We start from the raw sequence: 25218 nt of genomic DNA, 5'->3' as shown, positions 1-25218 counted from the left end.
TAAACCGTTATTTTCAATATGCAAACATCTGAATTTCTTTGATCTACCGACGTTGCTAGTGAATCATTGTCAATTTTAATACATTTCAGAGTTTTCTGGGTGCACAGTGCTTTTCTTCTCTGTTTATTTCTTCAGCGATATGAAAAATGAATTCATTTCATCCTTTGAAGCTGTTTTGGACTGCAGTTGTTTAAAGAATTAAATTAATCTTAACGATGTAAAACTTGTCTTCTATTTTAACAAGAATGTCAAAAAGCGTAGTTATTGTTTTGCTATTTGGTTTACATTAAATTCCCTTTGATAAGAAAGATAAAGAAGAAGGTAAAAAAGATGAAGAAGAAGGTAATAAAGGTAAGAAGAATTTACGTAAGATAAAGAAGATATGAAAGATAAAAAAGAAGGTAAAAAAATAAAGAAGAAGGTAAAAAATAAAGAAGAAGGTAAAAAATAAAGAAGGAGGTAAAAAAAGATAGAGAAGACTGTAAAAATGATAAAGAAGAAGGTAAGAAGAATTTAAGAAAAATAAAAAGAAGGTAAGAAAGATAAAAAAAGAAGGTGAGAAAGATAAAGTATAGAATCTAAAAGAGATTAAGAAGAATGTAAGAACGATAAAGAAGGAGGTAAGAAGAATTTAGGAAAGATAAAGAAGGTAAGAAAAATAAAAAGATAGCAAAAAAGATAAAGAAGAAGGTAAGAAAGATAAAGAAGAATCTAAAAAATATTAAGATGAATGCAAGAACGATAAAGAAGTAGGTAAAAAAAGGTAAAGATGAAGGAAATCTTATGTAAAGACATTACGAATAGATAAATATTTTTTTTTCAATTAAATAAAGTATAAAGCTGTCAAAAATCATCGGATTTTTGTTTATTGAAACAGAATCTATTTTCAGACAAGACTATTTTTAGTAAATTTCCAGCTGTTTCGTCGAAATATACGTTTTTTATATTATTATACAGCTTTTTCCCTTTTAAAAACTGCAACTCAATGTAACCTGCGTTATTCAACAGTTCTTATTCAACACACTTAATAATATTCTGTAATTACTTTTGAAAATATGCGACTCGGACAATAATGGATTAAAGCAACTTGAGTTGATTAACATATCTTATCTACCACGTTAAATTTTGTAAAAAATATTTTGAGGAATTTTCGACTTAGAAAATAATAGGTTAATCTAGCCTACATTAATTATTACTATCGAAAAGTATTACTATTCAAAATATTATTAGTGTTAAAAAATTGTGCTCAAACAATAAAGGATAATGAGCTTGTAATAATTAACAATTTTTATGTATCACGCTTAATAATATTATTCAAAATATTTTGCGAAAATTTGTGACTCGAATAAAAATGGGCTAATTTTGTGATGATAAAGGGTTAATTTACAACCCGAGGATTAAAAACTATGACTTTAACTGTAATTGTTGTAGCTATAAACTGTTATAAGTATAAGTTGTAACTGTTTATTTGTTAAATTTGATATTAACCTTTATAAAATGTTTTTGAAAAGTAACGTAACACGAGTTAATTAACAATTTTTGTTTGTCGTAAAATTTTGTTTGTTTTTCACTTTGTTTGTGATAATAAAATAGATCGTAATCATAGAGATAGTTTATTTTTCCTCACATCTGTGCTGAAAATCATCCTTAATAAAGCTTACATTGCCTCAAGTATAAAGTATTTAATAGATATTGTATAATAAGTATTCAAATCACATAATATCATCATCACATTTTTTTTAATTTATCATAATAAAATGGTTAAATGATATAATTTGTTGAAGTTTGAATTAGTATTTGAAACTTGAACTGAATTTTTTTAACTAAGTAAAATAAATTTTGAAGTAACAAACTAAATACGCATTGTAAAAAGTTCAAAACCTTAATAAGCGAATCAACCATGTTCTGAATTAAATTGCCGTTATTTTCTGAGAAAAAAAATTGCGAAATTAATCAATAAGACATTCAGTTTATACTTCATTTTATAGAGAAGGAAAACATGCTTTAATTATGAACAGCGTAACGCTTAAAGTTTTCAAAGTTGAAAAGCAAATTACACTGTAAAATATTCCGGAACAAAATACGATGGAAATTGATGGTACTCTGAGTGCAGCATCCGTAAAGTCTATTTTACAGTAAAATGCATTTTTACCCTAATATTTTATACCGTAATGTTGAAGCAATATTTTATTAATTACAGTGATTCAGTGAATTTAATTAAATATTTCTATAATTGTACAATATAACTGATTTTTTATTCTGTAAAACTTCACGGTAAAAATGGATTTAACGAAGAAAATTACTGTGACCCTAAGTTCCGATAATTTTTACCGAAATTGGAGTTTTTTGTAGTGTAGCAATGTCCTACTCAAAAGCCTTGTAATTTTAAATCCTTATCTAAAAGAAATTTTTAGTCAGATTATCGGACAACGGAAAAAATACTTTCGCGAACTTATCGTACGAAACTGAAAAGCATTTACATTACTTGAAGAAAAAAAGTACACCAGTAAATTTGAATATCATAATTTGTTTCAAAATTGCTTTTTTAAATAACCTTTAACTCATAGTCCCAAATTTCATAACTTTCACTTATCATGCGGGGTTTTCCATGGAGGCCACCTTTGAAATGTATTTTTAGAATCTTTAGAAAAATAAAGTAAAAAAAGTCAATATATTTAGGGTCACTAAATAATATTTAAGCGTAAGGAAAATTAAGAACGCTGGCAAAACCCAGACAATCAAACTGGTTTTAATATTTTTCATCTCTACTCTCTCACTTGCTATTCAGCAGATTTGGATAGCGTTTTTGTTTCGTCTTGGTTTAAAAATAAATTTGTGTTCTAACGTGCATACTTTTTTCTTTACTTCTTTTTAGGCAAGGATTCTAAAAAATATATGTTAAAGGCGATCGTCATGAAGGTATCAAATTACGTTAAAAAGTATCGGCACTCAGGGTGCCGATACTTTTTGCCGTAAAATCAGTTTTTACCGGAACATTTTAAGGAACAAAAAATCTGATATACCATAATTTTACAATGATAATCACCGTAAAAACACCATAAATAAATAATACTGTAAAAATTACGGTATAATATTTTACGTTAAAAATGGATTTTACGGATGATGCCCCCAAAATGCCCGTACTTTATACCGTCATTTGATTCGGAAATTTTTACAGTGTAGTCTGGAAGTTTGAAATAAAAAGCTTCAAGTTCATAACAAATAATTTAATAGCTATTAATTATTAATATTAGTTAATAATTATTTAAACTAAACGCTTATAATAAATTTAATTATACCATTGAAATTGTTCAAAGAGATTAAAACACCTCCTGAATAATTATAATTCAACGAAATATTCTTGTTGTTGCTCATTCACACTGCTAATAAATCAATTAATGCCAATTTCGGCATCATGCAGTAACTTTAATCCGAGTTATTCGAAAAGGTAATTCCAAGTAACTCGACAAAGTGCCGTAGAAGTTGGAAGTAAGAATGAATTAGTTTCGTGTCACAAAGTTTTATTAGTAAAATACCAAACTTTAATATAAATTCAGGCTCGCATAGAGATTTTTATCGGAAATTCCCTTACATACTTTATTAGATTTCAGAGATATCGTTGTTCTTTTTATCTAATTACTACATTTATTCTTTCGGGTTAATTATATTAGATTCAGTTGTTTGTCGTTATAATTTCCTTTGTGCTTATCAAGATTTTAGGATCCATTTGTATCGGAACATCATTTTCGGAAGGAGTCTTTCTATGTATACCGTATTTAATACTTCTCCTATTAAAGCTTCTTTGCTAATGTATTTTTGATTTTTAATAAGAATGAGATTAAGATGCGTTTTGTTACGTTTTCAGTTTCGATTCGGACAAAAGCTTTTATTACAAGAAGAAAAAAAAGAAAGAATTATCTGAAATTTGTTTTTAGTTTTGTAAATTAAGAATTCTTGATTATGTTGTACTTTCGCCCTGCAGCATTACCGACCTTGAAAGGCTATTCAAATTTTAGCATGCTTTTGACATGGACTGCGCTCCCCAATAAAAAAAAATCAAATTATAAATAACCTCCCATAATTGCGTAAGAAAGTCGCATATAAAAAATTCGTTTTCTCAGAAACTGTTCGACCGATTTCGATCAAATTTCGTATTTTGCTATATAAAATTAAATTTTTTAAGATGTCTTTAAAAACTTGTGTCCTTTTATAATTCTTAATTTTTTGGACTATTATTACATATAATAAGAAAATAATTAATGATTATTAAAAATAATTTTTTGCATGGTAATATCTTTGGCTAAACGGATTTAATAATTTTTTTCAAAATTTTTTCAATTCAGTTTAAAAGTTCTCGAAATATCGCGAAATACACAAAAAGCAAAATTAGCGTTAAAGGATTTAAACTTAAGACCATTCTCCTGACCTTCTGGTACCATATTTCTCCAACTTCGGCCAAAAAAAGCCATGTTTATTTAGAAACAACAACCCTTATAGCAACCCTCTTCAGTCATTAAATTTAAGATCTTACGTGAAAATTTGATTATTAGATCTGCTGTTACTTAGTGTGTTTCGTTTTCTTTTTTTTTCTCGCGTCTCTTATAATTCTGAATTTCCATAAATTTTAGTTACTCAAAACGCCGACCGAATTGTGTAGGGGTCAAGAAACTGGCCTTGCATCAGAAAGGTTCTGGATTCAAATCCCGGGAAGGGCATGGATGTTCTTTCGTTCTCTGTACCATCTGTCCTTACTGTGGGAGCCACGTTGACCCACCTAATATGGTGCCCCTGAAAGAGTGGCCAACAAATCTGCCCTCCAGCATTGACGAAAGGTCTTTCCCCAGGTGGGCATTGGAAAATAAAAAGTTACTCAAAATGTGGAAGTACTTATGAAAACAAAAGTAAAATAAAATTAAAGCACTGTTGGACTATTTTTAGAGCAATTCTTTTTATATAATTTCACTAATACTCTCGACTGTTACGCGATCATTTTTATTTCTTACCAATTAAGATTGTTACCTCAGAATTAAAAATTATTCATTTAAAAGATCCTAATATCTTTTATTATATTAATGCAGATTTAGAAACGATTCTTGATTCAAAAATGAAGAAATTTTAATTTAATCATTTTGCTTCGTAACCATGGCCGTTTTATCTGCAATTCTGTTTTTCTTGAATTCCTGTTAAATTTTGGTTAATTAAGAAACTTGTTAAATGCTTTTTGCAAAAGAAATTAATAAGAAATAGGTTAGAGTACGAAAAGTTAATTCTTTACGTCTGGGGTAAGGGATACCGTGTCCATTTGTTTTTAAAACTAAGTTAAGAGCCGTGTAGTAGCTCAGAGGATAGAGCCCTCGCCTCCCAATGAGGTTACCCGGGTGCATGGAACCAACCTTTACATCTACAGATTGTGAAGGGAGATTTTAAGCGCGTTGATTAGATTTCTCGGCAGCGCCTTCTGTGACGTATGCCTATTTCAATCTGCAATACTTGTTATTTTAATCATTGAGCGATTTCGAACTAAAGCTGTTTTTCCAAACTTGAAATTTTTTCCCTGAGATACTGCCTTCTTTACTTATAGATGAAATTATTTGCCTTAGAAGCAATGTTTTCAGAATTTCAAAGATTGCAACAAGTGGGTAAAAGAATTTGGGAAACTAACAAATATAAAATTGAATTTCAGAAATTCAAAACCTCACGGAAAAAGATTTGGTAAGTACATGTTTGTTGTGTAAATCAATATTTTGTATTTAATTTTTACAGGAAATTCTTTATTCGTTTAATTATCACAAGCATTAATTTTAATGAAGCTAACATAATTTATTGAATAGCATCAAAATCGGATTTTAATTGCCTTGCTTAGTTCTTGCATCCACTAAGAAATGCAAGCTTAATAGTTTTAAACTGATATTTATTGAATTAAATTAATATTTTATTTATTTATTGTGGATTACTAAAACTAAATTAATAAGTTTTGAATTTAATATTTTATTTGTAACGACATCTATTTTTATAAAATAAAAGTAAAAGGTCTGCATTTAATCTACTGACTTACAACTTATTTTGAATGTTTCCTTGTGCTTGTTAAATGTTTTTCAATACCAAAAAAAATACTATTTGAGATCAAGGAAATCACGTAAATATCTTTTAAAATGTTTATTTCATGTTTATTTAAAAATGCTATTTTCATGCATATAACTCCCATAAAAATCAAATTGAATGATTCTGAATTGTTCACTGAATTGATACAATGAGTAATGAAAGAATGAATTTACAAAGTCAGAATCAGTAAGTTATTCGAATCAGAAAATGATTCGAATCAATAAAGGTTTTGAATCAGTAAGTGAACTAATTTAATGATTCAATTTACTTCGATGATTCAATTTACCAAACTCTAACTAAATTTAGCAGAAAAAAAAATTAAACGCTATCTTTGAGACCTACAAATTGTATGAAATGACAAAAACTTTAAGCAGGGCATAGTTTTTTTTTTTTTTTTAGAAATTTTTAAAATTTTTAAACAGGCTGCTCCACTTTTATTTAAATGTTTTTGGAATCCTTGACAAAGATTAAGTTAAGAAATATACAGTCTAGGGTGTGATAAGTATAGATTTTAGAGAGGAAAAGACAAAAAAAACTAAAGAAAAAGCCTAACGAATCACTACTGAGGAAGGAGAGATGAGAAATATCAAAACTTGTTCGATTGCTGCAAGTTTAGATAAAAGGTTATTATTAGAATCTGCTTCAAGTTTCAATCGATAATCAAACTGGTTTTCAACTTTTCAACTATGTTCAATAGTGATTCTTGTGGTTTTAATTTTTTTTACTGTAATGTTATTTTGTGTGTTTGCGAATCCAAATCAATGTCGATATTGATTTGGATCAACTTTATATTATGAAATAATAATCCTCTCATGTTAAAATCTTTTTAAAGATAATCAAAAATATTTTTACTATATTACTTGAATGTAAATGATATTTATATTTTAATTTCACAGAATGTATCTAAACTTCTTGGTTTTGAAATAGAAATTTTTGTTCAACTTGTACGTGTAGTAAATTTAATTACGAAATTTAAGATCTTGGTGTGATCCAAAAATTGATTAAATCTTTGTTATGATTAAATATTTCTATTCCTTAAAAAACATTTCCCTTAGTTCTTAAATGTTTGTTTTGTTTTTTAAAATTATTATCAGTGGTTAATTCTATTTATATACTAATTAAAAAGTTTCATTTCTTTATGCAAAGGATAACTTTTTCTTATCGTTTTTATTAATTTTAAGCAGATTTATTTAGCACGTGGTGCTCTCTTTTATTTTAGAATGAAATGAAAAAGTCTGCATAAATTGCAATCTTAGAACTTATTTATTTCAAATATTTCCTCGTGTCAGTTAAATGTTTATTCAGTTCAAACATAATGTTTATGAAGCCATAGAAATAAAACTAAGTTTTATCTCTTAAAATTTATTTCTATCCTTTCGTTTTATTATTTTTTTTTAATGTTAAACTTCTATTATATTTGAACATCTGATTTCTATTTTTTGACTGAAGATGGAAATACGTTGAGGAATGGAAATAAAAAATCAGTAAAAATACTATCCTAAATTAGAACATACTTTCTTTTTCTTGCAACATGTTATCCTTATAAATACTTATTGTAACTCGCAAACTTGTACGCTATAAAATAATACTCTATAAATAAATTTTACATTAATTATTACATAAACAATACGCTATAAAATAAATTATAGAAATTATAAATGTTCCATAAACTTTTTTTTATGAAATATAATTGAATTGTTTAGCATTTTAGAATATTTTTCTTTCTTTTCTTTTTCTTTTTTTTTTTTTTTTTTTGAAATAAAAATAAAAGTAATTTTACAAAAATTGTATACATTTCAAAATTTCATATAATAAATTTAAACTGAACCTGCATAGTTTTTATTTGTTTGGCTCTGCAATCATACTTGCTAAATTATAGATCGATATTTTAATTTTTAAGCGCATAAGGAGATTCATAGTATTATTCAATTCGAATAAAGATTATTGAATGCATGTTTAAAATAAATGCCGATATTTATTATAATAAAGATAGCTAAAAAAAACTTTCAAAATACAAACTCATAATTTATATTTAATAATTATGATAGTATTAATTTGATGTTTTACTAAAACCTTGTTGGTTACCTTGCATTTCTCTGAAATCCATAATATTATTATTAAAAAATATTATACAGAAACGTGAAACAACGAAGAAGAAAAATATTTAGAACAAATAAACAACACTATAAGAATAAAGTTTAAAGCAATCTAGATTTCAATAAATGCGTTATTTTTAAAAGAACACCGATGACGCTATTTTATTTTCTGTAGAAGACATTAACATTTGAATTAAAACTAATAAGGGAAATATAATAGAACTGATTTATGATTGATTTACATTTTGGGTAAACAAATTATGGAGAAATTAGGGAAGAGCTACAAAGAAACGTCGAAGAAGTCGTCAAAAAATCTAATCAGCATTCAAAATCTCTCTTCATAATCTGTAGATGTAAAGGTTAGCTATATACTACTCTGGTTCGAATCCCAGAGCTGGTTGGTTGTTATGAATCCGCACCCGGTTCGCACCGATCACAGGGCTAACGTATAATATCCTCAGTAGTAGATGGATCATGAGTTAGAGTCCCCTTGCTATCAGACTAACCGTGGGAGGTTTTCGTTGTTTTCCTTTCCATGTAAAAGCAAATACGGGCTATTTAAATCAAAAAACTCCTCCGCGAAGGCAAAATTATCCTAATACTTGATGCATGCACTTGTCTAAGAGGTCGTGGGTTCGATCTCGCCGGCCGAAGTGTAGTAAATGGTGGCTGATGCACGTTAAATATGTCAGGTCACGAAGTCCTTGTTCCAATAACAAATCATACCTCTGGGGGTACTGATCCAGGAGTTTCCTTGTCTTCTGGATTGGGCTCAAAATTACAAGGCTGTGGAGTTGAACATTGGACGTTGTAAATTCAGAGTTGGGTCGACTGTTCAGCGTCGGTTATAAAATAAAATTAAGCTAATACTATACCCATACTGTAGATTTTTCTTAAGGGATCTCTTGTCTCTCTTGTGGTACACTATGTTTTGTCATAATAAAAGGTGAAGTTAGACATAGACCACCTTACTTTATTATTCGAATAACTTTATAATAGAGTCGGGGAAAAAATCTAAAATCTTCTCTTCTCAAAAATTACATTTTTGTGACACGGTGTCCCTTACCTCCGACGTGCAAAATTCCAAAAACAGGCTTACAGTTTTGCATTTATTATTTTAATTATACATCTTGACTTGAGGTAGTTATAACTGTTTTTTTAATAGCCATTATAACTTTGACACCGTTAAGAAATTCTAAATAATAAGTTATAATGTATTTTTTATACGTCTATCGTTAATAAGTTACGTATTAATGTAATATCATGCGATTACTTTATGAAATAAACAACGCTTTTAATTCTTGACAATAATTTTGGACTAATATCCAAAATTAAAAGCATAATTATAGCAAAAAGTAATAAGAAGAAAGGATGAAAAATAAATATTACAGGAAAATGTCGTTAGATAATAAATAAATACCGTTGTAACTTTTGTTCATTTTATGTTGATGACAAACAAACAAATATTCCGTCTTTTTTGTTAATTAAGGAAATATACCATGGTACATGGCACAAACATGCCTATAAAAATACTCCACCAACAAAGAATGAAATACAAATAAATAAAAAAATTTTAAAAAAAAGAAAGATTTACGATAACAAATTTAAGAGATAGCAATTTTTAATAATTATTGAATTTATACAACTTTTTACATAAAAGTCAAACTCGTGTAGTTTTTTTTTCCTTTATGAACGACAATGAAACTAAAAATAGAAATTTACTGGAAAACTTCTAATTGAAATCTGACTATTATTTAAAATGTAAAGCCTCTTAAAAATATATGAAATTGTTCGAAACTTCTGAAAATAAAGTTTCTTAAAATACTCGTATGCAAAAGACCTCTTCGATTTAATTAAAGACTCTTCAACTTTGAAAGCAGTAGGTCAAAAAGGAATTATTCCGTTAAAAGGGATTAAGAGAACCATGAATTAATAAAGAATTTGCGCTTTTATAATAAGATTTTGAGTCGGAAATAATTGTCAATCGAACATTAAATCTTAAAAGAGGCGAAGGTCTAGAACTTAAACTATTCAATTGCAGCTAAGTACCAAAGTTTTATTTTTATTTAGAATGCATTTACAATTGCTTATTGCACAGGTTTAAAAGGTAAAGTCACGGCGATTTCAAGTTTTCCTTTCAAACAAAATGGCGAAAGGTGAACGTGAAATGTAGGTCATTTTCGAAACAAAACATTGATTCTATAAGAAACCTAAGACAAAAATAAATTTTTTTTAAATATATTCTTGGAGTTGTAATCGGTCGAAATGATTGGCATAATTTAAAAATAATGAAATTGGCATCTTTGAGAAAAGGAAAAGTCAGCAATTTAAAAGAATTTATTAATTTTAATTCTCTACGTAATATGAAGGAATGTTACAAACTTCAATTGAAACCGACCGAACTACTGACCTCAAACAACCTCAATGACGTCAATATCCGAATCTCCTTGCCATCGCTCTAACCGTGAGAGGTTTTGTTTTTCATGCTACGTAAATGTGGGTTAGTTTCATGAATAACTTCTCTACAAGGACTAGTTTGTCTCAATGCCTGTTCCAGGAGTTACCTTATTTTCTGGATTGGGTTCAAAATTTTAGGATACAGAGTTGAATATTTACAATTGTAAATTCGTAAATTCAGAAATAGTCAACTGTTCAACTCCGGTTGTGAAAATGAACTTCAGTTGAGAGTTGCGGTTGCTCAGGGGATTGGGCGCTCGCCTCCCATGATGGTGACCCGAGTTCAATTTCGTTACGAATGTTGATACAAATTCTGCTTACAAAGTTTAATGTCGATTGATTTATTTTCATGGATATTTTGAAGTACACGAATACAAGAAAAGTGATTTGAAAGTAAAAATGTAGCATAAAAAAATTAAATAAGGAAGTTCCGTTATGACCACTCTTAATGTATATTTTTCGAATTTACGAGGCATTCTATTAAAATGTTAAAAAAAAAAGCATTCCAGTTACAACCTGTTGTGGGCCAGGGGGATCATGAAGGTCATGCCTGCACAATTTCGTGACTAATGGAATGATTAAAGCAATGTGGTCAGCAATGCGCACAGGTCGCTTTTACGTCCCAGACAAGCTGGTACTCATCGATTTGAAGCTGGATGAGCTTCAAGCCGCTAATGGGAACCCAGTTCTTCGTATTGACAGTTACTCCTAAACCCCTGAGCCATCGCGGCTCATTAAATTGTATAGAGATGGTTTTCAAGATTAAAAAACGCATGAAACTTCCTTTTTTTTTAAAAAAAAAAAAAATATTCCACCCTTAAATTTAAGTCAAGAGATTTAAAAAATGCAGTTTTTTTTAAATGCAGTATGAAGACATGCAGCAATGTCTTAAAAAGTTCGAGAGTAGATACCGCCTAGCTTTCATAAAATTCGATAAATTATAATAATAATAAAAGGATAAGAAAAAAGATTATTTTTGTGCAATTTTCTATAATTTTACGAGAACAATATATTTTTTATAAGATATGTTACATGAAAAAATTTTAATAATGACTTTCATTCAGCTAAGTAATTGGATATTTAATCGAATCTCTGAAGTTTCGAAACACCACTCAATAAAAAAGAACAATTTTAAGCAACGTTTTTAAATATTTTCTATTATCTGTTATTATACTTGATTATAGTTTAATTATTTGCTGCATTATTCATGAAAACAAGAGTTTTACTCGGTCATCATGTTACATCTTGAGTTTGAAAAGTGAAAAAAAAAAAAGAAAGGAAGGAATATTAACTAAAACAATTTTAGAAAAATATTGAATATTAAAATATTTTTAAACATCGAAAACAAATTAAAGCAGTAGTGATTTCAATTATTTTAATTTTTTTATAACCTTGAGGCATACCTAAAAATAACCATGCGCCACGTGGCGAGTCAAAAAAAATAATAATAATTAGATTAATTAAATTAAATTAAAAACAAGCCATTTTTCCTCGTCGCTTTTTTTATAAACAGTTTAATGATAAAAGTACATTAATATAGAGAGAAACTTTGGAAAACAGAATTTTAATCAAATTGTACAATGTCCCCATTCCAAATTTTAATCCTTGAGAATTCACCAATCTGTGGTGCAACGATTGTGGTGCAAGTGGAAGGAGAATTCTTAACAATTCACATATTTCAAAGTTGTTGTAATCATTAAATGTATTTTGCCTCCCCAAATATTTTTACATAAATTTCCTTAAAGTCAGTATGTTTAACTAAATTTTGTCTCACTTTTACATAGTTTTTATCGTTGAATTAACTTTTTATTGCCGTAATTTATTTCTGAATTTTTTTTAAAAACTAAATTCTAATCCAAGCAAAAAACAGTTAACGAAAAGTAGCTACTAAATGAAAAGCACTGATTGATATCAGTCAGCAGTCACCGACTCATCAGGTTTGAGAAAAACGTGACTACTAAGTCATAAATAAGAGACAACTAGCCTCTGACTACTAACTGAAAATTTAAATTCTCAAGTCTGCCTTGAGGTATTAAAAAATCCATCTTATTGCAATTATTTATTAACGTAGTCAACCCAACCAGAAATCTCTAAGAAAAATTATGAAAATAACACAAGATTTGAATCATGAATTTAAATGCATTATGAAAAATTAAAATCTGATTATGAATTATTCAGTTTTCTACTAAGAATTTTTTTGTAAACTACAAACTTATTCAAATTTTTGAATACTTAATTCTTAAATGAGTTATTTGAGTTCATATTATTCCCAAGAATTATAAACAGCACTTATGTTATCTCTAATTTTTTTTCAATGGAAATAAAAAAATACTTTTTTTTTTATTCTCTTTTATCTTCTTCCTATCAAGTTTTTAATTTATGTAAATTTTTCGATTAAAATAAAATTTCAATAACGAATGAATGAATGAAAATAACAAATAAAATGAGTGTATAAGTGCTACAGGGCGGGGATTTATCAAGTTTAAATTTTTAAAACTTTTTTAAACTTTTTTTATGATAAAAAAATTTACTAAATTTGCTTTTCTTATTTTGGGAATTTTTTTTCAAGCAGACGATGGAATAAATTTGAAATTTCGAAACTACAAAAATGTTTTTAAAAAATTGTTTCTAAATGTTGCAAAATAAAATTAAAGGCCTACCAATTTTTAAACTAGTTATCATAAGAAATTTTACTGAATTCGCTTTTCGTTGCTGTTGAAAGAAGCTTTCAATTTAATTATTTTATTTTATTTTTACAATTTACGGTACAATAGAAACTATGCGTACTTATTTTCTGTGAAGAACATGTTGAATACAGCTGTCAGTTGCTTATTATTTATTTCATTTTTATTTTGTTTATTATTTTATTCTATTTTATTTCATAGTATCTTATTATATTTTATTTCATTTTGAGGATTTTCTTTTTCAAAAAGACGGTGATGGAATAAATCTAAAATTTCGAAATTACAAAAATGTAGAAAAATATTTTTCTGCTAAATCTTGCAAAACAAAATAAAGGGACTGCAGCTAATTATCGAAGTAAGATTTTTGAACCATTTTTAAGGTAAAATAAAACGCAAATTTTTTTTCCGAGTGTCTTTGAGAATAGCTACATAAAGTAAAAAGGAATTTATATAACGATTTTTATGAAGAAAAAAAAAACAAATTTTTCTTAAAAAAATTTAAATATTAAGGCTAAAATAGTCAGGAATGTATACTATTATAAATATTACAAAAAAAAACGTTTTGAATGGCTTTGTGAAAACTGAAAATTTAATTACTTCGATATTTCCCTACTCATAAGACTTAGGGTACATCACTTTAAGACTGTTGCTAAGCAAAGAAAATTAAAAACGTTTTATACTAGGCCTTAATCTTTAAATTCTTAACCTTTATCAATTTCCTTTTAAATGAATTTTGCAATACATAATTAGAATTTATACATTCCTATACATTTAAGTTTATCCCTATTTTTCATGAATTAAAAAAAAAACATTTTTAGTAATCTTTTTGTTATTTTTGCTTTTTAACCAGATTTCTTTACATTTTAGGTAGAAAAATTCACGATATATACAAAATTTAAAAAAGAAATCTTTGAGTAGAAAGAACTTTTTTACTGAAAAGAAGTAACATAAAAGTATAAAATTTACGTAGAGGTAAGAACTGTAAACTAGTGATCCGATGACAAAATTCCAAAAAAGATGAAAAAATAAAGTTCAAATCTACGTTTTTATAAATTCTGCTTGTTTTCATCCATATAAAAAAAAATTTGCTAAATATACTTTTCGTGTCAAATTAATTAGGATTTAAAGAAAAAACTGAGAAAACGATCTAACATTCCGACCCGTTCCAACCTTCTTTAAAATGAATGTGTAACTTTATTTATTTATTGTTAAAGAAAACTCTCTACAGCACTGAACTTTTCTTAAAGTTAAAAAAAAGGTAATAACTAATCTCTGAATTTGTAATGCAGACTTTAAGTTTTCTCAAAGCTTTTGGAAGCGGAACTAAAAGAAAATTCAAAGTAATCAATTGGTAAATTTTACAGCTGTCAGTTCTCTTTTAATGTTGACATTTAACTAGTAGAAGCTTTTAATTTTCATTTGATTTAATAAAAAAAAAATCATTATTTTCTTTGGAAGAAAAACTGTTTGTCAAAAAATAATTGTTCTTTATAAGCTTAACTTTTCGTGGAAGGCTTACAATTCGTTAGACTTAAAGCTTTAGATTTTATCGAGTAACTGTGTCGAAATAGGAAATCCCTTCTCTAATCACCAAACTTTCTGACTGAAAAAAAAAATTGTAATCAGGAGGAAATTTACTGAAAAAAAAATGAAAAAAATAGGTAATTTAATTTTAGAATTTGAAAAAGAGAACTTTTATTGCTATCGTGACAAAATTCTACCAGTCTTAATTTAAAGAAGAAAAAAAAGAAGAAAAAAAAAGAAGAAAAAAATTAAAGCATCTGAGTTTCAGTTGTGGTGTCACCTAGAAACTCGAAAACTATGCGTTCATATTCTCTGCGCAAAACTTGTTAAAAGAAGCTGTCAATTTAATTATTTTATTTTTACAATTTACAGTACAATAGAAACTATGTGCACATATTTTCTGTTCAAAACATGTTGAATAAAGCTGTCAGTTTAATTATTTTGTTTTATTTTATTTTACTTCATTTTATTTTAATTTTACAATTTGCTTATATTCTCTGTGCAAAACTTGTAAATAAAGATCTCAATTTAATTATTTTATTTCATTTTATTTTATTTTATTTCATTTTATTTCATTTCATTTCATTTTATTTTATTTTTACAATTTACAGTAAGCATAATGATTTGTTTCCCAAAAAGCATCATTAATCGCTTAATATTATTGGAAATTTTAAGTTTAGAATAAAAAACTATAAAAAGCATTCAAAGTGTCCACCCTTATGTTAGCGATATTTATGCTCAGAGCTTCCTATATTTTGTACAAAAAATGCCTAAAAGCATAAAATCCTTTCTAAAATTATTTTTTGGAATCTGTGGAAAATTTCTTACGTTTTAAAGCTCACTCCCTAATATAAATCAAATTTGAATTGATTTCCGCATCAAAACTGACTAATTGTCCTCTCTTATCGTCATCTATGCTCTGAATTTGGCATACTTTGGGCTAAACAAGTCTAATTAAAAATATTTCTATAACTATTTCTTGACAAATATGGATAATTTATTACAATCACACACACACACAATTCCTATAATTTTATAATTATTCCATAATTTCTCACAATCAATTGAAATTTTTATTTGTGAAGAATTATTATTTATATTACATTTGACACTATATAAATTGAAATAAAAATTCCAATTGATTTCCGCATCGTAAAAATTTATAAAATACTGACTAATTGTTATCGATATCTATGCTCTGAATTTGGCAAGTTTGAACTAAACAAGCCTAATTAAAAATATTTCTATAAATAGTTCCTGACAATTATGGATAAATTCTTATAATTTCACACTCACTCTCTAATATGAATCAAATTCTCGTTGATTTCCGCATAGTAAAAATTTATAAAAAGCTGACAAATTGTTCTCCCTTATGTTATCGAAATCTATGCTCTGAATTTAGCATACATTGGACTAAACAAGCCCAATTAAAGATGTTTCTACAAATATTTCTTGAAAAATATGGATAATTTCTTAGAATTTGACACTCACTCTCTAATACGAATTAAATTTCCATTGATTTCCGCATTGTGAAAATTTATAAAAAGCTGACAAATCGACCTTAACCCAATAAAACCAACAAACACCTAGCTCTGTTTTTAGGGCTCTGTGGATGGTTTCATTTTATTTTAATTTGAAACCAGCTAACAGAACAGCAAGCCGAAGTCTGAGTTTACATTCATCAGTGTTCAGCTCCGTAACCTTGAAATTTTGATCCCAGCCCAGGAGACAAGGGAACTCCTGGATCAAGCATTTTATTTTATAATCGTCCTTGAACAGCTGACCCAATTTTGAATTTACGGCTACCAATGTTCAAAGCCGTAGCCTTGCTATTTTGAACCCAATCCAGAAGAAAAGAAAACTCCACTATTAAGTATTGGGAGAAATTTTGCCTACGTGGAGGATTTTTTGATAGAACTAACCAGCATTTGCGTTGCATGGAGAGGAAAACGGCGAAAACCTCCCATGGTTAGTCTGACCGTCAGAGGTCTCTGAACCCATGATCCCTCTACCACTGAGGATATTTTACGTCAGCACCGTGGTCGGTGCGAGCCGGGGGCGGAATTCATATCGACCAGTTTTCGATTGGATTCGAACCCGATTCACCTCGTTGGAAGGTAAACGCTCTATCCTCTGAGCCACCGCGGCTTTGGATCAAGCGAGGGGACAAATTTTCTTTCGTTGAGGATTTTTTGAGGGAACTAATTCGCATTTGTGTTCCACAGGGAGGAAATAACCATGAGTATCGCTCACGTTTTGCCCGACGGAAAGGGGATTCTAACACTTTATGCATCTACCATTAATGTTATTTTGCGTCAGCACAGTGGTTGATGTAAACCAGTGGTTCCCAACCTGGGGGCGATCGCCCCAAAGGGGGCGATAGAGCTTCTCAAGGGGCCGATAATCCATAGGGGGGCGATCAGGGGGCAACGAGTATTTAAAAGATAAAAATTGCTAATAATATTAATAACAAAAGCTATTTGAGATTGAAATTGAAAATATATATAAAACTTATGGTTCTGGCGTAGACAAAGAATTATGATAGTTAAAAATTTAAAAAAAAAATCAAGTGCAGGATCGTTTTCGTCATACGTTTTGGTATCGCAGGCGGAAATTTGATAAGTCACTCTGTTTTTCTGAGCAATAATACTGTTTCCAGGCGTATTGACGAGATGGCCGCCGACGTTGAATCAAAACTCAAATTTTTGAAAGAAGGTAAATCTGCGTTGCAGATTGATGAATCAACTGTGATAGATAACAAAGCTGTTTTAGCTTACGTGAGATTCATAAATGAGAGTAAGGAGATTAACGAGGAAATGTTGTTTACAAGAACTTTGAACACAGATACAAAAGGATCGTCGATTTTTAAATTGGTCAAAGATTATTTTGAGGTAAAAGAAATTCCCCTCACAAAATGTAAGTGCTTGTGCAACAGATGGTGCTCCAACCATGTCTTGTTGTCATACTGGGTTTCTGGGTCACCTTAAAAAAGAAGTACCGGAAGTTATCTCACCATTCATTATGTCATTTATCGTCAACTTTTGGCTGCGAAAAATTGGTTATTTCTGGCATCAATAAAATAAAAGCTAATTCTCCTAATAACCGTTTGTTCCGAGAACTTTGCCATGAAAATGATGAAGATTTCGAATTCCTACTCCTACATACAGCTGTGAGATGGCTTTCAAAAGGAAACTGAGCCGTTCCTTCGAGTTGCTGGATTCGGTTACTGAGTTTCTCGACACCACTGATCCTGTTTTAAGTGAGAGTTTGAAGCAACGCAAGTTGGAAACTGCGTACCTCACTGATAGTTTTGAAAAAATGAAGGAAATCAACGGAAAACTTCAAGGAAATAAAATGAACATTATCAAGGTTAAGGGAATCATATCTTCATTCATCACCAAGTTTGATATCTACAAGTCAAACATAGATCGCAAAGAGCTAATACCATTTCCAACTCTTAAAAAGTGCTCAATGGCAGATATCGAGATTCTCGAAAATGAAATCTTAATTTTTACTAATTACCTTGATCAGTTTTGGAATCAAGATTTAAAGATTTGATGAAATTAGAAATTCTGGATTGAATTTTCGATCCTTTCTCTTTTGAAGTTGTGGATAAGCTCACTTCCTCTTTGCAGACTGAGTTTTTAGTTTTGAAGTATGACTGTGAGGCTAAAGTCGTCTTTAAAAAATACGGTTACGAGTTAGTTTGGATAAAGCAAATGGACTGTTATTCACAATTATGGAAACAAACTGAACCACTTCTCCTCTCATTCCCATCAACATATTTAGTGGAGAGAGGATTTAGTTCTGTTTTCCAGCTGCTCACAAAGCAAAGAGATAGGTTGGACATTTGCTTCAAAGGAGACCCTCGTTTAAATCTGACGAGCATAAAACCTGACATTCAAACTTTAACTTGAAATACACCAAGCACGGAGCAGTCATTGAAGTGGTAAAAATGTACTTTCTCACTCTTCATTTTTTTCCCAAATTTTAGTTGTTAAAGTTTTAACTTTCTCTTGATTACATTAAAATATGAATTAAAAAAAATGCACTTTTGTTTTGATTATTCAGTCTTAAATATCATTTCTTTTTGAAAAAAAAAGATGCACAATTTTTTTTTAATTAATAAAAATGACAGAATAAATGTGCCTCCTTATTTGCATTACAATTTAAATTAAAATCAAATAACATAGCATATTTTCAGTGTTTGGTTGCTCACAAACAAAAATGAATGGTTTTTTGAGCAAAAAGAGAAAGGGGCGATATGTGTCAGCCAACCCCAAGAGGGGGGCGATGGTCCACAAAAGGTTGGGAACCACTGATGTAAACTGAGGGCAAAATTCGTATTAACTTGCTCACTTCACCTGGGTCACTTGGGTTTTGAACCTGGGATACCTCTTTGGGAGTCGAACGCTCTACCTTCTGAGCCACCAATATGGATGATAACAGTATTTTATATCGGTATGTATACCTAAGCACAGTTGACACTAGGGGGTTGCTATTCGTCTTAACTTCCGAGTTACTACTTCCGATTTATTTTTACCCCTAAGTTTGAAACAGAGCGTCAGCCAGCATTAATATACCAATAGAGTTTACAGTATAAAGCGTCCTTTCGTTTTAACTTTAGTGTAATCTGTTTTATTTTGGCCGAAAACGAATTTTGACAACGCCAACAGCATACTAAGCTACTTAACAAATAACAAGCACTATATTTTGCACCTAAATAGTTTTGACCCAGAGTTTAAACCTAAATCACAATAATAAAACTTTCTGGAATATCTAACCATTCACACTTTGCTTCGTAAACATAACATAAGAGAAGGGATACACCTGAAGTCTTCTGCATTTCTTCTGGTTTTAGGATGCTTGTTATTGTTTACATTCAGTTGCCCATTCATATATTAACGGCCATTGCAGAAATGCCCCTTAATTTAGACCGACCAGACGCGGTGGGCAGGGTTGGAGCTCTTACCTTTTCTCCCCAAACTACCACAACATGACCAACGAGAGAACTTTCAACCACAACAGATTTAACGTGCATTTTGTGAGCATACATGCCGGTTGTCTTGCCTGCCTCCAAATTAATAGGATTGAACTGCCTGCTCTCTATCTAGCTGTGCGAGCGACGCCTTAATGAGCTGCACCACAGGAAGGCTAAGCAAAAACATCTTGCCAAAGAAATACCGAATACAGTTAATTTATTATAATAGGATGAGCAAATAAACGTGACATTCTCAAGTGGTTTGAAATTAGCGATGGCAACGCTCGAATACACCATCTGGGAAGAAGACCAGTCTTATGTCTTGACCCTCCCTCTCCTCCTTTTCTCAGTTGTATAGGAAAGTATTACCTTTTTCTAATATTTTTCGTGTTTAATTGTCAAAAATATTTTTTGAAATTTCAACAACGTATTTTTTAAGAGGTATGTGCGGTGCAGTTTTTTGTTCTATATCGTTTCCTAACTTAAAAGTTTTTATTCTATTTGAAAATCAAGACAGAAACTAGCGTACTTTCTTCTTCTATGACTCTCCACAAGTTAATGGTGAAAGCTTGAGACTTGTTATCATAATAAGTAGAAAGTTTTGCTCTGCGCCAACTGTAGCTAATTTTGACCGCAAATAAATGCATATTTATTATCGATGAATGACAACGTTCCTTTATTCTTATGCAATATTGTTAGATGTTTATAATTTAAAATATCGTCCTCTACAAATTAATTAGCATGAAATGCTACTTAGAGATACTGAACAGAGAAAACGTAAGGATGATATTCGTTCCGTGAAGTGATTGGAGAAGCTAAATTTAACATGTTCATCATTTTCTTTTTTGATCACCACAACTGAGGATCGAAATGGGCTGCAGGTGGCGTAGAGCAGAACTCTCTAGCTATGGCAACACTTTGCATGCTTTCACCAGTAACGTATGGAGAGTCATAGAAGAAGGAAGTACGTTATAGTTCACTCACCAGGAGTTGGCACTTGGCTCTACCTCCTAAGACAAAGAGTCCTTCTAGGAACGCAGGAGTAAGAGGAGAAACATCTCCTCCCTTGAAATTGAGACAACCCTTAATGAGCGCCAAACGCAAACAGTGAATTATTTTTCAGTCACTTACTACACTTCATCATCTGCTATTATACATTTCGTTATTCTAGCTAATTAAATATATTTTGAATTTAAAAACTGCTGTTTTCCCTGCAAAATGTCTAAAAAAACAGACTATTCACTCAAAAGAGAGAAGTACCAAATTTTTGACATTTTTAATGTTTAAAAAATGCCCATAAGATTGCAAAATGAATAATTTTGTCATATGATAGACAAATAGCAACCTTGTTCAGGATTATTCATACCCTTTTCCCAAAAATAGCGAAATAGTATAGTCGGATACAACGTTATAAAGGCAGAGCAAAGTGCCAACTCCTGGTGAACTAACTATAGCTCCTGTCTTGATTTTCAAACATATTAAAAACTTTTAAGCTTGGAAACTACATGGAACGGAAAATTACATTGAACATAGTTCTAAAAGAAAGCTTCTTGCAAATATTAAAAAAATATTTTTAGTAGTTAAATACAAAAAATATTAAGGAAGGGGAAAATATCAAAGCATATTCCTATACAACTGAGAAGAGGCGGAGAGGGAAGGGTCAAACATGGAACCGGCCTTTTCCCCAGATGGCGTATTTGAACGCTACGATCTGTACGTTATATGACTGCGCCACCTATTGATAATAGCAGAAAACGATAATCAACGCATCTGCGGAATTTAGAAACTGCACTGTACATGCGAGACATTAATTTTCTCATTACTGAAGTAAAATTAAAAAAAGTTTATACATTTTTTGAATAGACTTAGATTAAGATTTATTACATGATATTTACTGTTTTATTAATATATATTTATTTAAGAATATCTGCATATTCTGCCCTCTAGTGTAAAAAAGTAACTTATCAGTGCAGCTGTTGTGCCGGAAACAAATTATGTTAGCGCTGTCAAATAGTTTCGCTCTACAATCCTAAAATTTTCTTCTTAGTGTTTTTGTGTATTGATTGTAAATTTGTCTAATGTTTGTGTCCCGATTTTTTATTGAAAAACTACAGATTTTGTTTGTTTTTAAAAGATATGACCATATCTCCCTCGTTATTCATACTTCAAAGATGTAGTTAGATCAAATATGTTCTAAACAGTAGTTTAGATCTTTGTTTCCTCAATCTGACAGTTTCTGATTGTTAGGCCTATTGTACCAATAATAACGATAAGCCGCCGATGAATCACCGAAAAATTTTATAAATTATAAATCATTTGCTGTTAACTATTCTAAGATCCAGCTTGTTTCATTGGCTCATTGCTTTATACAATTGTGATCTTCTGATCCTTGATTTGCGAAATAAATATAAAAATATATTCAGCTAGTTTTAGTATGAGGGTAGGTACTAGTATTAGTTGTTTACTCTCATATTAGTTAATCCGGGCTCAATTTTATTTAAAGATCTACTTCCTAAATATAAAAATGTGTTGGAAGTTTTTATTGAAATAAAAAAAAATTTTATTCTTTTAATTTATAAGCTATTTGTAATGCTTTTTTTTTATGTCGAGGGCTGTTTTTTTCTATTGAATTATCGTTTTCTGTAAATTTGTCCTTTATTGTTAGTGTGTATTGTAAAACCTGTATTATTAGTGTGTATTGTTGCTCATTTGGAGCATGTTTTTCTGAGTATATGTTTAATTATTAGTATTGCTGTAGGTATTAGTATGACAAATGAAATTAGTTGACTAAATAAGATTATGGTCACAATGATAGAAACCAACATTTTTTACGTCCAAAGCATTATTTTACATTAAACCTTAAAGAAAGAACTGATAAAAACTTTTTTAAAAGGTTGCAATAAAAAATTGATCATTTATTATTTGCTCATAATCAGCTATCTTTTTAGTATAATTTATTGTTATTGTGTTATTAAAATGTATATAAGTTAAAATTTAGATAGCTGTTCACAATTTGATTACTTAAAAAGTCATATTTTATGTGACTATTACGATGCTTGAATGTAATAAAATTGATTGTTTTTTATCATAATTTTATTTATAAATAATTTCATTATTCATAAGCACTTTTTTAGTATTAATAATGAAAAATACAGAGTAGTCTATCAGCACTATTTTAATTGTCTAACTCTTTTAATTGATAATATTTTCTAGAATAAATTTAGATTAGCGTTGCATAAAATACTCTTGGCAATTTTTATTTTCTACTGTAGTATAATTTATAATTAAGTTTGCCTATTAATAATAAATTTATTTGGTAAGTTGTGTATTCAATATAATAATTCAGTAGAGCGTTTGTAGTCATTTGTACTTGGATATAATGTCTTAGCTAAATTTGATAGCTATTGGGCTAGAATCTTTTTGAAATATTGTTTACAGATTTGGGATTTTTTTTAAAGAAAAACCTTGTAGCTATTTTAATAGAAAACTGTGACAAGGTCTTTTTTACAAAACTTAATTTATGTAAGGTGTTGTAATAAGAAGAGAAACAAATGTGTTTTCTTTAAAGTAATGCTTCAAAAATATGTCATGCATCAAGAATACATATGTCATGACTTTTTATTGGTATTATATTAAAAACTATTATTTATCCTTATCTGAGACCTTTTATAAAATAACTTAATACTAGTAAATTTTTTTAATTATTGAGTTAAGTTAGACCTACTTGTTTTAAATCATGGGTTATTACTAGTTTTAGAAGCTTGTCATAGCACAGATTACAACAAATTATTAATGTTTCTCTTAAGTTTGTAAATTTTTAAAAATACCAGGATTCAGGCAAAAGTAGTTTAGAGTATAAATTCTTTAATTATATTTTAACAGCAATTAGTACTTTTCTGAAGCTAAAATTAATGATGTGTGACTAATAAGTCCGTTTTGGAGAATAAATAAATGGTAAGAAATTAGTTCTAAGATAGTGCAAATTATGACAAGTAAGGTAGTCTTTCTATTTACAAGTAAGGTAATCTTTCTATTTGTTGAATAATAAATTAATGAGGATTCAATATCTCCTTAAAGTGAAATAAGAATATAAAAGGAAGAAAAATTTTGACTATTTTTAACAGGAAAATTTACTGAACCGAGAAGCTATGCATGGTGTTTTCTACACTAGGGAGCGCTGCAGGCTCTTTACCGCCTATACTTCCGGATTACTGTTTCTGGTGCATTTTGAAGCCATTTGGCTCAGAGCGTGATCATTGTGTTTTAAAATTCATAATAGTTCTTGTAGACATTTTATTTGTTTATTTATTACTTGTATTTACAATGAATTCTAAGTCTAAATGTCACATGCAATAGCTAATAAGGATGTCGTTACATAATAAGAATAATAGTGAAAAAACGCTTCGCTTATATCATTTTAATAATGTTAAAATTATAAAGGGTGTATAATTTTAAGGTAAAGGGTATATAGTCGTGTTAAGTAGAAGTAATACATAGTTTGATCAATAATAAATATGTAAACCTAACGTTTGAAAAAAGAATCCATATAAAGCACTTCTTACCTTGTCACTAATATATGCCAAATTTCAAATTTAAACCTGAATTATAATTGATAAACTTAGTCTTGATGCTCTAACAATATGCTAACACTGACTTAAGATGGTGCACAGCTAATAAAAAAAAAAAAACAATGACAGAAATATTTTTCACAGCATACTATATTTAGTTTCAAAATTCTGTCCAATTTAATAAATATTTTAGTATTGCTTAATCAGATTAGCTTGAAAATTAACTTCTAACTAAGACTGAGGTTAGAACTAGATTAAGTACTCCATTCAGTATTTATCTGTTATTGTAATTTTAGCACCTCATCTGCTACTGCCGGATTGTCCTCATAACCATGCAACCATTTTAACACAGATATCGATTTCGAAACTTTCCAATATTATGGTTAGATCTTTTTTTTTATAAAGGCAAATATTAAACACATCATGTATGTTTAAAACTTTTTTTGCAAGCTCCTGCAAATTTTGAAATAAAACTTTCACCTTGCTCTCATTCAAAATTGTGTTTGAACTTGTTTATTCTACAAACTAGTTTTACAGTCTTCTATGTAACTCTTTACATTAAAAAGATATAAAAGCTATTAGTGGTGACTTTTTTTTATCGTTGATTTTAGCTGGTTATGAATAAACTGGAAAATATTCTATTAAGTTGATTCATAACCCAGTAGCAAAATTAATGCCTCGGTGACTTGTGCCACAAATTTAAAAATTAGTAAATACAAGTATCTAATCACAAGATCTGCAAATAAATATTAGAATTTTTCCATTTTTAAGCAGATTTCTACAGAGATTTTTGCTATAGAGTTACA

At 29.2% G+C, this 25218-nt stretch overlaps 2 protein-coding genes across 13 annotated transcripts in view; both read left to right on the top strand.

The window, feature by feature from the left end:
• Positions 1–17535: 17535 nt before the first annotated feature.
• LOC139424852 (SCAN domain-containing protein 3-like) lies at positions 17536–18780 on the top strand. The gene is made up of 2 exons (XM_071176886.1): positions 17536–17779; positions 18470–18780. Exons 1-2 carry the CDS (start codon positions 17536–17538, stop codon positions 18778–18780), a joined length of 555 nt encoding a protein of 184 aa, XP_071032987.1.
• Positions 18781–21626: 2846 nt separating this feature from the next.
• Positions 21627–25218, top strand: part of LOC107436420 (alan shepard) — an 84911-nt gene continuing 81319 nt past the window's right edge. For 6 of the 12 annotated variants that reach the window (XM_071177715.1, XM_043041908.2, XM_071177718.1 and 3 more), the window contains exon 1: positions 21627–21671. In XM_071177715.1, the coding sequence (XP_071033816.1) occupies positions 21642–21671 (30 nt within the window). In that variant the 5' untranslated portion in view covers positions 21627–21641. Of the gene's footprint in view, positions 21672–21815; positions 22285–25218 lie in introns of those variants that run through there. The other 6 variants (XM_071177714.1, XM_016048133.3, XM_071177716.1 and 3 more) reach the window with 4 other exon arrangements.

The sequence above is a fragment of the Parasteatoda tepidariorum genome, chromosome 2, assembly GCF_043381705.1.
Source record: "Parasteatoda tepidariorum isolate YZ-2023 chromosome 2, CAS_Ptep_4.0, whole genome shotgun sequence".
NCBI lineage: Eukaryota > Metazoa > Arthropoda > Arachnida > Araneae > Theridiidae > Parasteatoda > Parasteatoda tepidariorum.
This window is presented reverse-complemented; position numbering and strand designations above follow the sequence as displayed.